Below are 14,404 nucleotides of genomic sequence, written 5' to 3'. Positions count from 1 at the left end.
GGGGCAGATCTGCCCTTCTTCTCACCAACATGCAGCACCATGGAATGGGCAGTAATGTATGTAATGGGCACGTCTGTAAGGATACCAGGGATGAGCTTTCTGTTTTGGCCTGGTGTCATAACCCACCCCACCCCCCTCCCCCCCAAAAAAATTATAGAGAAATTTAGTGTTCATTGTGCTAGTGTAAAAACAACTGTGCAAATGGATGAGGGAATTGTAGTACAAAATCCTGAGTTTATGTTTTGGGGTTTTTTGCATTTGGAGTGACTTATGTTTCTATTGCTCTGTGAAAGAAAGATCTCTTCTAATTAATTGAATGCACTCAAAGTAATTAAGTACTGTCCAGGTTGTGAAAGGTCTTTGAAAGTTTGTAGTATTTAATAAACTGAATGTTTGCCATCAAAATGCTTGAAATGTCCTGCAGTTGGCTAATTTGGATGGCGACTTTGAAGACTGTAATATTTATTGTTAGCTGAGAACTTGCTAGCTAAGTTTTAAATTTTAGATGTGAAATCTGTGCACCTATTTAAAACTTCTGATCTTAAAGAGAATAATTAGCACTTGCCATGCAGGTAATTTTCCTAAATACTCAGAAACTCATAATTTCTGTAGAACCTTTAGAAGTGGCTATAAACATGGGAGATAATTAAGCAACTACAATTGAAAAGAAACCATGTTACATTTTTCTTGTTTGAGCTATTGATATTTTTAGGAGATCTCAGATGTATAAATACCCTGGCAAATATGATATTATAGCAAATTCTGTATCTGAAACAAGCACAAAATCTTTCCAGATGTTTTCAGTCTGGATTATTTTCAGATCTTCTGCTGCATCACAGAAATAAGAATGCAGTGAAATAGATTAAGTTCAACACAGGGTCACAGAATTTACACTGCTTCTTTTCTATATTCTCAGTTGTTAGATCTATGTATATAAATAAAAGAGGGTGAAACACCTATCCTTGGTCCTGAGGCAGAGTGTCATGGTCTGGGGTATGTCCTCACTGCTTAAGGCTCACCCCTTCTAAAGGAGATTTGCCTGGGAGTTTGCCGGCCAGGGTAACTGGAAAAAGCCAAGAGAGAGGTCAGAGAGGGAGCTGGACCATCTGGCCTCTTACAGTCTGAGCTGTTGAACTAATAGCTGCATTCCTAATTTTGTCCACCTGCTCCAGCATGCTCTCTTTTGATCAGAAGGAGAAATGTAGACATTGCTGTCTTGTTTCTGAAACTACTTCTAGTAAAAGGTGCTGTGCAAAAGGGTAACATGAGCTAGCACAGTTCTGTGTCTAAAATGCATGGGGAGCCTACTACATTAGTACCAAGTAAAATTTATTTTATTCCTTTTTTTTTAAACTCTTTCAGAGGTAGAAGTTCTTGAATGCATTAATGACATCTTAGAAACACTCGTCCATGTAGTATATTTGATAGTTTCTATTATGGTGTTTTCTATAGAAAATACTTGGTTTCTACCTCTTCTTAGCATTATGGTCATGTTTTTGGACATTCTAGAAATTCTAGAAAATTTTTCTACTTGATATTTTTGTTGAAAGTCTTCTTTTCATTCTCTTCTCTGTCATTTTTGCACAGTAAGTACAGGAGTACTTGGACAACTGCCCCTGCAGGAAGTTGAATAGTGAACTGTCCTATGTAGATGATTTGGTTTTCTACTTTATTTATGTGCTATCATGAGGAGAATTTTACCAGTCTTCCTGAACTTTTACTGCTGTACATCAACCTCTAAAAGTATTCAAGTAAAATATTATGCAAGTTTACACTTTTGTAGGAAACCTTAGCTTTTATATCAATATGAAATGAAAAGCAGCCTTGTTACTTTGGGTGCTGTTATCTGGTTACAGTATTAGAAATGCTTTACTTTCTGTTTATTTTGGTGCTGGAGAGACTTTTCTCCCTAGCTTCTGGGGAAAACTAATATAATATTGAAAATATTTTATTTAAACCATGTTTGAATAAATAAGATTTTTGTAACATTTTGCTCATTAAAATGTAGCAATAAGTCTTTTTACTTGTCTTGAGATGCAAATGAATGTCAAAAGGATATTTTCTTTTTAGCTGTTGTTAATTTATAATCCTGACATATTCCCTACCATCATGACTGGAATCAGTGGAACATTTGCATAATAGGAGAGGAAGATTTGTTGTGTTCTTGGCTGTTCTTAGTTGAAGTCGGAAGAATTTTCACAAAACAGCATTTATGTTTTGATTTCAGGATAAGAGCAAATGGAAAACTTGTTTAGTGAATAGAAAACATTTTTTAATGTTTTATTATCTTCAGAGTGCTGCTACAGAATGCCCACTGTTAACAAAATTATATTTTTATTTTGAAGAAATATGGGCTTCAGACTTCAGGAACTCCATGTGTGTATGCACGACATAGCATGAACCAATTGGATATGGTCCTTGCTCTCAGAAGAATTGAACAGAAAATCTTTTGTATTTGGGAACTTCATGAACTTCTACAAACACACCTTTGAGATCAGAAGTTGCTGTGCTCTAAGCACAGGGTGTGATTTCCAGTTCTTTAAAGAATGGATGGCAAATAGGTCTCCAGAGCAAAATGATGCTGTGAACAAAGCGATAGTGAACATGTGCACTGGTGTGTCCAAGCTAAATCTGAATAAAAGAAGTGATGATAAAAGCAAAGGCAGTTTTAGCAAAGGCAGTTTTAGCAAATGCTAGCCACTGGGTTATATCCTTTTATTTACTGTTTTGTTAGCATGTGATAAAGCTCGTGCTGTTAATCTGATGTCTGATGAGGATTTGGGGGTTTCAGCATACCACTCAGAATTATTCCTGCCATTTAACAGGAATTTCCTGGGAAACTGACAGACATCAGGTTTTCCTGTGCTGCCTTTTAGAGACTTTTAGCCTTCATGATGGAATTTAGCACGATGTGATATTAGTTGGTTATATTTAATGAGAAATTATGGTACCAAAAATTTATGAATGAAAGTAGGTACTTCTGAAAAAAAAGAGAAGAAAAAATCCTATTTATGAAGCTTTACAGATATTTCAAGCACTGCTAAAATGGATTCCCATAGTTTAGTAGGCTATTTTTGTTGAGTTTGCTGGATACAAGCTTGTTAAAACTTTTAATCAATTTGTAGAACTCTACCCCTTCTGTTGATGTTTGATTGATTCCTTTTCTCAAGAGAAAATTACACGTATTAGTGTAATTAAAGTGCATGAACTAAAATGTATGGGCTTATCTCTGATTTCAGAATTTTTGCCATCTATGCATGTAGTAATCATTAAATAGCATAATGTAACACCAAAAAGGAGGTTTATCAGTGTCTCAAATAAACATTATATTCATGTAACTGTGTTAGACCATCAGTGATTTCTGGCTCAGTGACATCATGAGCAGCTCCCATGAGAGACAATGCAGATCTTAGTCACTCAGCTAGAAGGGATGTTTAAGCCAGTGTAGAAATAATAAATTACTCTTGCTCTTCTTCATTTTATTAGTTTTAACATATTAAGTAAAGGGCATTATGGCTAGAAACAGTACTTGCTGCTCCCCAGATTGCTGCACATAGCTATAATTTTTGCTTTCTCATTGCTCTAAATAGGCAGATTCCTTGTGGAAAGGTCTGAATTACTAGAATTTAATTTTGCATCTCCAGAAGCAATGAAAAAAATAATAACCAAGATGATAAGAAGCTAGAATTTTAGGAAAACAATATGATGCTTCCTCCTAATATGAAATTGATATATTTGACTTTGCATTTTAAACTATAAACCAAGATTCCCACTCTGTTTCAGCTCTGAATCTCTAGGCAGTAGAACCTTTAGGCTGTTGTCTTGCTAAAACAAAATCTTTAGATTTTCTTCTGACTGGGGAGCAGAAAGAATTTGACACAATCATCATAGCTTCAAGTAAGGGACATTTCAAGCGTGTTTTGTATTTATCTCATAGATTGAAATCTCCTGGAAGAAAAATATTTCTTGCCTATTGTGCATGTCAATTCTATTCCAGTCTATTGTGCAGGAAAAGAAAATCTTTGTGAAAATGACTTTTTGTTGTATGCAGGAGACATGGGGAGCACTTTAATGCTTTTTTACAATGCTGAATCCTGGCTCCAGCAGCGCAGAAGACTCAGGAATTATAAAATGTGCTATCCACAGCCAAAAAGGGTATGAATGTAGGCTCTGTGGAGATTTTGTGTGTCCTTTCTGGGGTGTGGAAAAAGGAACAGGGGCAACTGATGAAGCAACTGTGCCATGACCTAGGTATCCACTGCTGCATCCATGGTATCTGTGGTACAGTGAAAACCTTTTAGCCTTTTAAAGTTCCCCAAGAGGCTGCCAGCTGGCTACCAGGTATCTGACAATGCTTGGTGTGAAATCAGCCTTCCTTTTCCCTGAAAACAAATTCCATGTGTTGCAGAGAGGCTGGGGCTAAGCACCCAGCCCAAAGCATCAGGAAGGGCAGCTGTCTGTATTTCACTGTATTTCAGCCTTTCTGATATCAGCCATAAAAGGTAGTGCATTTGGTAGCCCTCAGCCTCCATGGCTACAGGGCATCATCTGTCCAAGGCATCAGGATTCATTTCCACTCACTGTCTCTTGTGGATCAAGGCAAGGAGGTAATGGGGAGGAAAGCTGGGAGCAAGGGATGGGAAGAGAGGTGAATCCAGTCTTGCATTATCACTGACAATCCTGTCATGCAAGCTCTGTCCTGAAATAGGCACACTCCATGCTAGCAAACAATTTGTTTCAGCTGAATTGGAAAGCTGTTATGCAGTAGGAGCAGAGCAGCATGTTTTCTTTTTCACCAGGGATCTCAGAAATATGAACGATCAATGTGCTGATATTATGAACTTTAACAAAGTCCTGAATCTCAGCCCAGCTACTCCCTCTGAAAAGTTTGGATAAGCTCTTGGATAGGATGCCAAAAAATCTAGCAGATATTTTTTTTTCTTCTCCTTGTGATGGTGTCTGCAAATCACTTTCAAGGCTTATCTACGTCAGCTTTTATGTCATGAAGCTGTGTTAATCCTGTTTTTTTTTCAGGGTACTGTGATCTCTATCTCATTTCAATTCCTTTAAGCTATGAGTCAGACCTGAGACCTCCTTCTTACCCTCAGCATTTTAGTTTGTCTTCTAGGTTGAGGTGATTCTCTTCATCAAGAAATTAATTTTGTGGGTTTCAAGTGATGTAATTCTTCTGCTGTATTTTTTTGAGAAGCCTCTGCATCGTGGCATTTCAGGAACCAGAGACAATTTTTTTTTCCTTTGAAATAGGTGTGATAATAAAAAATGTAAAGGCAAGTGGCTTTGTGTATTTGTGTTTACTTGCAATAAGCTACTTCCTTAAAGTCAAGATCCTTTAATATGTGACGAAGACATCACATATTTAAACTTGAGGGTTACCAAGAATTCATTGGGTTCCTATTTATTTTTTTTTACTTCCTACTTTAGCATTTATCTTTATTTCTGTGTATTTCTACAGAGAATTTCTACCATCGTAGTTGGCCTGGTAGCTGGCCAGCCTAAGAAAAATTTCATCTCCACTGCTTTTTTGTAAGACTAGTCTGACTGCAAAAGTAATTTTCCTCGTTCTGGTAATTCTGTACTGAGTATAATCTGACTACTCCTAACTATTTTATTGCTCTTCAACCACCTGTTTTCCAATCATTTTTCTTTCAGAGGATAGTTCTTTTTTCCAGTCAGGTTTAGGCATTTCCAATTTGGCTGGTGTAGCTTCAGTGTTTTTACAGCTTAAATAGTTTTGGCTTCCTACCTCTCTTTGCTATTTTAGAGACCATACAAAACTGAATAATGATTTTTCTTACTTCCTGAGTTGTTTATTGGCACACTGTCAAAGTTGAAAAATTTCTGAACTAAAGCCAGTTCAACTTTGGAGGTTTAAAGTTCTTATTTTTCTGGCCAAAATTTTATGATCTTTCTTTTTGTCTATAATCTTAGAGGCAACCCATATATAGATGGGTTCAGATAGATTAATATCTATATTTAGATATATTAGATATATTTGATATATTTAGATATATTTAGATATATTTAGATATATTTAGATATATTTATATTTAGATAGATTTATTGTGAATTTATTGTCAATGGTTTTCATTAAGGAAATAAACATGGGGGATATGGAGCTTATATATTTTGGGGTCTGGTCTCACAAACACTGAGCCTTCGCAGGAATCCTTTTTTTATTCATTTGTAAATTTCCTAGAGTTATGAATGTTGTTTTCATCCCTCATAGAAATGTCTCCTGTAGCTCTGAATCTTAACTTGATGCCCAGAGGCCAATCTCTGTAAAAACTGATTTGTAAAAACTGTCTTAAAGAGATGTAAGACACCTAAGTGGCTGACCTATTGTGTAGGCAAACTGAATGAAGGTACATTATTTTTCTTTGTGGTGTCACTTTTTTCTGTCCAATTCTTAAAATGATCTCATTCCAATTCCTGAAGAGTCTTCCTTCTGCTTTCATAAAAGCAATGGCTGTAGCTAAGTTACAGCAAAAGGCCAATGAATGGACAGGTACAGTTTCACCTTTTAGTGTCTGCAGAGTAGAAGAGTCGGGGAATCTACTATTAAATAGCAAGTAGGGATGATATTACCTCAGGAAGCTTAAACCTGTATTTTAATAGGATCAAATTCTAATCCTAGGTCTGCATATTTATGGTTTGAGATTTATTTGACTGTCTGCAAGCTATGGATTTTTTTTGCCAAAGAGCACCAATCTTTATCTGGCTATGAAAGTTCTTTATGACTATCATCAGTTTCTTGTGTTATGGGTCTTTTTATTATGCCCTGTGGTGCAATAGAGAAACCTTTTCTTCCCTTTTTTGAACCAGAGACATTTCAACTAGGAAATTTCCACATAAATTCTTTTAGCATTTGACAATATAGAAGAACACATATTTAAAGCAGCAAATTTCCAACAGTCTTAACACACTGAAGGTAACAGCTGATACTACAAGGGAAGCTGTTTTTAATATGCATCGGAATTACAAAAGGGCCTATAGGAAGCTGATAGTTAAAAATCAGGGAACAATAGAGACATAGTGGTGTGTCACAGGGAGATCCTACAATCAACTAACTTTCCAGAGTCTCTGGAAAATCAGTAAGTGCTCTGAAAATTCAGCTGGGACAACCTGGGCTATCATGGGCTTGAGCCATGCTTTATTCCAGGTGTCACAGGTCTGCTCTGCTGGGATCACCAGTTCAGACAGCCTCTGTTTTTTGGATATAAAAGACTTCCCTCCTACCAAACTTGGATGTGATCCTCCCTGGAGCTTCATGGGTAACTTTTGGACAGGCAAGTCATGGCTGCTCCAGAAAAGTCCAGCCCAAAGGCTAACCCTGATCCACTACAATGTGTGCAATATGGAAAAATGTAATAACTCAATTGAAAGGGACCCTAGAGGTCAGTTAGTCCAATGTCCTACTCACAGCATGGCAAACTTCAAAGTTTTAGGACAAACTGTCACTGTGCATCCTTATTGCTTGGAAGTAATTAATATGTTCAGCCTTTTAATAAGGCTTTTTTAAAACCCCTTCATTAAAAGGTTTCACTGTGCAAAATACAAAGAATTGGGTTCATTTATTAACCAGAAAGAGGAATAAACACAATATTGACATATAATACTTTTGTTGTAGAAGAATGGTTCAAATAGAATTATTGTAAACTTTTCTGTTTTCACCATCTTAAACAAAATCTGGTAATTAAAATCCAACTATTTCTGAGACTTTGAGTGATTTGAAATGAATTTAAAGTAATTTAAGTGAGAAGTAAATGTTAATGATTCAGTTTGGGTTTTTTACTTTACATTTCAGAACACTAGGTGTGTTTCAGAGTAACTTGTAATGCAATGTTCTTTGAATTAAATTTTAATGTGGCTTGTCTCCTTGAAACAGATGAAATACAGCAGATACTGTACTTGGAACTTACTATATTGCTTTATATTTATTATTGATTGTTAACGTATATAAATCTGAATGCTTTTCCCTGTAGGTAATATAGAAAAATAAGTGATTTTAAATTTAGTTTTTTGTTTTTATTTTCAGGGATTGGATTTTGCAGCCTTCACAGGGCATATGTTTTTGGGTATCTGCCTTGTTGTTCTGGTCTCCTTTCCTTTTCTCAGACTTCTTTACTGGAACAAAAAACTTTACAATAAGGAGCCAAGTGAAATTGTTGGTAAGTGTGAAAAAAAGTTATATTGTTACACTAAATATGTGCTAAATGGAAACTGACTAGTAGCTACTACGATGTCTTCAGATGGAAGCACCCACCCTCCTCATTATCTGAACATTAATTTTTCAACTAATAATTCATATTTTATTTTTAGTTGTGGAATTTTCTGATTTTTAGAACTAGATGTTTTTCTGGTGCTAAGACTGAGTTTTTGACATGAGTTATTAAATATCTTATAAAATTTGCATGAATATTTTTCATCATTCCTTACAGTCATAAGTATGAGTATCAGGATGTTCTGTGTTGCAACAGATAATATCTGCTCAAGGTGCTGAGTTCACAGGCAAGATTTAGAAATATCCCAGGTTTCCCTTGCAACTAACATAGGGCACTGATGTATTCCCTTGCTGATGGTTTTCTTCCATTGAATTTTTCAGCAATCTTTTACCAGTCTGTGGTCAGTGAAAGACATTTCATCAAAGCAGAACTTTTCAAGTCCTCACCAGCTTGCCTCTGTGGCTTTTCCTACCCTAAATTTCCCTGGTGCATAATTTCTACAATTCAGTAGAACTAAATCTATGTCTTTTTATGTCACTCACCTCAATAGTCTCTAGAAGTCTTCTTAAAGCTGTTTCAATGACTGTCGACTTCATTGTCAGTCCCTCTTTGACTTCGTGCTTTTATGTTTTTCAATTCAGTCATTTTGAAGTTTTTATCATTGTTCTAGGGCTTCTCTTTCAGTGCTGAAATTTAATACTAACCCCCAAAATGTTCACCATTTCTTTACAAGGTAAGAAATACTTCAGTAAGTATAATTTATTAGCGAGCTTTTTACAAAGACAGTCAAGTAGAACTGTTTCTTCCCTGGGACTGATGCTTGTTTCACCTTTGGCTGCAGAAGACTTAAGATCCAGGCTTCCACTGACCATGCCACACACGTTTTAATATCCTGTATGATGTCTCTCAACCTGTGTGTGTGGCATCTGTTTATTGTGGAGAGGACAACTTCTGATGCTGTTGATATATCTTGGCTTCATTTGTTATCTGTGGAGAAAGATAAATGCTTTTCAAGACTAATGGAGCTGTCTATGCTAGAAGAGATATATTGCAGGCCTTAAAAGTTTACTTTTCTCTTATAAGGAGACTCCAAGGTGACTAACTGTGGCAGAGACTTTAATGAGAGGTATCTCATTTAGGCAAAAGGGGTAGTACCTGTAGTGCCTTGCCCTGTTCCAGGGGAAATTTGCTTGAGGATTATGGTTTTATTAAAAGCCAGAAGAGACAGTCCTCTCCTCAGTAGATTATACTATGTGTCTCAAATCCCATCTGATGGAAAAGTCAGAGAAGAAATTTCCCTGCTTAGGAAGATCTTCTGAAGATTTTTGGTTTTGACTTCGGTGTCTATTCGGCACGAGGTGCATTCAGTTTACCTGTCTGTATTGCTAAAGGCCAAAGTCCCCCAGAATTTAGATCAAAAATATTTTTGAGGTTTTCTAGATATTATATTAACTATCTTCTAAGACATTTAAGGAGAATTTCTCTTTCTCCTATATATCTGACTGGTATGAGGTAGGCATTTTCATTTTAAAACTGCTGAGGCTTTCTGCACCCTTAGAGGTCTTATCCAGAGAGCAAGAGAAATAAAGAAATTATTTCAGACCCTAACATGCTTAGATTCTTTCCCAGCGACCCTACAAATTATGATTTTTAAAAAAGCCATCAAGAAAATGAATTCTCCCAACTGTAAACAGTATTGATCCCAATATAATAGCATTATTTTATAAATATATATTTTGGAACATGGAATTGCTACTTTTTTCCTTTTGGCTATAAAATTTTAAAGCATTGGTTTTGGATTTTGAATAAATAAAGTATGTATGAAAATTTTTCAAATTAATCTGAATAGTACTGTTTATTCACTGACATACTATTTTTTTCCAGTGAAACACTAGTGAGCATATTTCCTTCAATTAATTTCTTGGTAATCCTTGTTGTTTGCACCTTAGTCTGGTCAGATTTAGCAGTCTCCTAATCAGTATACCATGTGTTCTTGTAATCAGCTACTTGCCCTTGGCTGCAAACATAATCAGGAGCTGTTCAATTAGAGCAAATGCTGGAGAGCCACTCTTTCCATTGAAAATTTCTGTGAGAGGGGAAGAGAAAGAGAGACCAATACAGCTCCATTAGGAGATATCTGTCATGGTTTGGGTTTGCAGAATAGCCTCCAAGGTGCTTCCAGGGGTCCTTTCATCTCCAGTTGAAATGGTTCTGTGATAACTTCAAATGGCTTGTTTGAAGCAGCTGTTTTAATCAACTAAATACCAGTCTTTCCTCACCTTGCCCTCAATTAGCAATTAAACAAGTTATGTGAGATTTAATTGGTATATTATTCTCCCCAGATTTTTTTTATCCCTGTGTACCGTGTGCTTTAAGCTTTTTTTTCCTGCTGCTTTAGGATACACAGACTCTTAAAATGGATTAGTATGAATTTTAAAAACAGACAATGCTCTTATTATGAAGATATGTTTTTAGCTTAATTTCAACACTATGTGCTACCAGTGTTTTTAATCTGTTGGCTTTCAGACTGATTTGCAGCACCTCTGCTGCAGTAAAAATACCTATTCTTTCCCCAGGAACCACTGTCTACTTGCAGTGGCTTTAAGCAGGGTAGCTAACAAAAGAAAAAAAGACTCTGAAGAACTCATCCATGAGAGAGAAAATCAAATGTTCTTTAAGAATTAAGGGATCTTTAAGGACTTTTTTGAGAATGTCTTTTAGCTGATAAACCTGCTCCTTGTTCTGTGTGCTGCAGCAAAAGATGCTAGGGCTAGAAGAGTAAGCTGAGAAGGTTTGAAAATTTTGTATGTATCTACACTTTCACAAAAGAATATGTAAGGGAAATACTATCTGAGTGTACGAGGAATTAAATTTACCATTTCTACTGCCACTCTGAAAACACGAAACCAGAGTTTTTTCTTCCTTTAAGGGTAAAGAATACATTATTTAGTTCCTGGGAAGTGTAGCAATACACTATTATGTCTCAGCTGTCAAGCTGTGGAGACATGGACCTCAGTGTTTGGCAAGGTTGCTATTCCCAGGAGAGTGGGTGGCACATGTTCTGGTGACAAATATTATTATACTGGCCATTTTTGCCAGAGAGGAAGATCTTTGTCCTAGCACAACTTTGGCACCAGCTCCCCATTTCTACTTTGTTGCTTGCTCTATTTTTCCAACTTTTTCACTGGCTGAAAGACATCCACCCTTTAAGTGGGAGTGGTAATAGCAGGAGAGGGGGGAGCATGTTATTCCCTCTGGTGTAACTCACTATCTGTAGCAGCTGGGAAAATACTGATGGTAGTATGAGAATCAGCATGTAAAGCTGACAACAGAAGAAATTAATTAATCATAGTCATATGTAAAGTGCTTAATGTGTGAAAAACACAGAGCTGTTTCCCACAACGGGAAATGCGGTAACCAGATGAGTGAGCAAATCTGCTCCTTTCTTCCACGCATAGCTCTACAGATGTTCTCAAAGAGAAGAAAAGGGAGAGGAGGCAGGAAAGAATCACTGTGATGACTTGCAAAAAAACTACAGTACTTAGTGCCACACACGTTGAAATGCAAGAAGCTGACTTAAAATAATAGTGATGTCTAGGGCCACCAGGACACTGCAGGGAGACAGGGGGCACCCAGGATAAGGTGTAGTGAAACATCACTATGTGTGCTGCTCAGGGTCAAAGAACAGTCTTTAGTCCTATTTTTGCTAGTAACATATTTGTAACTTCAGGAACCATTTCTTACTAGAATCAGTGAAAGATACATCAGTAATGCAGCTGAATTAAGTAAATTGACAAATCTCTGTCCTAAGGTGCATCTGTACCTATGTAAGTATTTTACTAACTGCCAGTAAAGCATAGTTGGTATTTAATGTGATGTTGGAAGTAGTGGCCTGTCCTCACTTGGAAGCTGGTTCAAGTGAGCAAAGTAGCAAGCAGTTTATGAGGACAATAATGTCCAAAGAAAGGAATATTTCAATATGTTTTCATTTCAAGAATTCAACTTTAAGCTCAGTCTGAATGGAAGTTTTGCAATATGCACTGCACTCTGCTGTCCTCGCCTAAGATGCTAATTTCATTGGATTTTATGGGGATCATCTTTCAATCTTGAGTATCAATGTGGACAGTAAAATGTGTAGGTTTTTTTTGTGTGGTCTTTTTTTCTCTCTTCTCTGCAATTCAGTTGTAGATATTAACACCAAATAGTGAATAGTTAATATTTTAACTCTCCTACTGTGAATGTTAGCATGCTGAGCAAAGGTGCAGCTTTCTTATGAATGTTCTTGGTATCTACAATAATATCATTCCAGTACGTATTGTGTCTTTTATTTGAAAGAACAGTAAGACTATCAGTTTCAAACAAAGTAGGTAGTCTCAATGTCCCTTCAGACACCATATTTAGTCCTTTTTGGATAATATATCAGGATCTACCAGGGCCATGGCTTTATGTTTGAAAATGCAAAGAAAAAGCTGTCTTTTATTATTTGCACCTTCAATAGCTCTCTTGATGATCAGGAATGAAAAGAAGTACAGCTATTTATTTGCCACAGATTGAAGATTTTTGTGTTTTTAAATATTTTCAATAATTTTATACTTTAATTCCTGTATATTTAAGTCCTTTGAACTGCTTTAGAGTTGGTAGAGTATTCCCCTTGGAAAAAGAAAAACATTGATCTGCCTCTTCTTGTCTTCAGATGATAAAAATAGGATTCTGGCATTGCAAAACAAGGAGAGTATGATAATCTCATATTATTTGCTTAGTGCATTGATAATGTAGCCATCACAAGAAGGCAGCTGTAATATTACTTTACCTATCTTATGCAGAAAGAAGGTATAATATAGTGTCATTCTGAATGAATAGAGCAGCACCTCACAATTTATTTTACTCATTTTGCATGCAAGGAATGAGTACTGGAAAATCACTGATGGGAGGGAAAAACTTAGTGGTAGCTCCTGTTTCTTTTACAGCGTCTGTGCCCCTCTGTTTTTGTATCCAGACCTCAGCTGTGAAAAGATTGTACGGGTATACAGTGGTTGGCAAGGCAGAGCCTTTCCATTGGGGTGTTTGAGTGAAGCTATGACAAAGTTTTTCCACTTTCATGGCTCTGAAGATCATAAGGTCTTCCTAATACACAGAGCTTAAAACAACTGTTCAGTTCTATGCAACACATTATCTGTGTTTATTTGTTGCAGAAAGCTTTCACTGTGATGGTGTTTCAAATTCAAGTGTAAGCTTGACAGACTTTTAATTGCTCTGCTATTTTCATTTATCAAAGCGTGTTCAATGTCTTAGTTGTCATTTTTACTTCTAAACCACTGATAAAAGTTATGGTGAGTCTGAAGTAGACTGCATTGTATTGCTCTTCATCTTGTCCTCTTAAAAGCATTAGAAGAGGCACTATCTTTTGAAATACTCCAAAAGACTGTTGTCCTCTTGATGCTTTATATTTTTATGGTTCTTTTTCATTATCTTTGGGAATGCCATCTCTAAGTGGTGGCTTGTGGCACCTTTTCTCATACTGAAAGGACATCAGCAGTAGTTATATTTTGTGCTAAATGCTTTGGGATTGGAATGTATCTAGTTGTGTTTGAGGAAAGTACAGTGAATTTAAGAGAGGTTGTTTTTTCTAAGGGAGACTTGTAGTTTAATGGAAGACATCAGCAAAATTGGCTTTCATTGGCGAGCCTGGCAGTCTGAATGAAAACTATTTGATAGTAAGCTGGAGTTATCTTTCTAGATTTCACACATGAGAAAAATTTCCTGAAACAAACTAGAGTGGAATTTTAGATAAATGCATGCTCAAAATACTTGGCTCTTGAATTCCTTGTTCCATTCTCAGTGTAATAGAATAAAGAATTTTAAGCACATTGGTAAGTACTAATGGGCACACAGAGAACCTAAATAGATTCAGATTCCTGCTTTTAAAAGATGGGGAATTGCCGTAGCACTAAAATAAGTTTGTGTCTCTAAAGTCTGACTTGCCCAGAGATGAGAACCAAACCCATGTTACCGGAGAGAGAAATATCCAACATGTCATTCAGGAACAAGCCAACTGAAGGTTAATGTATATCTTTATCAACCATCCTGAAATGTAATGAGAACTCTAATTCACCTTAATATCTGTGGATAACTCCATCTGAGTCCTATGTGACCATCATAGA

The 14,404-nt window shown here is 36.4% G+C and overlaps 1 protein-coding gene across 1 annotated transcript in view; it reads left to right on the top strand.

Moving 5' to 3' along the window:
- The window catches only part of OCA2 (OCA2 melanosomal transmembrane protein), a 159,104-nt gene that overhangs the window by 59,234 nt on the left and 85,466 nt on the right, over positions 1–14,404 (top strand). Inside the window, exon 14 of the mRNA XM_054627989.2 lies at positions 8,057–8,189. Coding sequence (XP_054483964.2) covers positions 8,057–8,189 — 133 coding nt within the window. The remainder of the gene's footprint in view (positions 1–8,056; positions 8,190–14,404) is intronic.

This window comes from Agelaius phoeniceus, chromosome 2 (assembly GCF_051311805.1).
Source record: "Agelaius phoeniceus isolate bAgePho1 chromosome 2, bAgePho1.hap1, whole genome shotgun sequence".
Taxonomy (NCBI): domain Eukaryota; kingdom Metazoa; phylum Chordata; class Aves; order Passeriformes; family Icteridae; genus Agelaius; species Agelaius phoeniceus.
The sequence above is the reverse complement of the archived record's forward strand: the minus strand, read 5'-3'. Positions and strand labels throughout refer to the sequence as shown.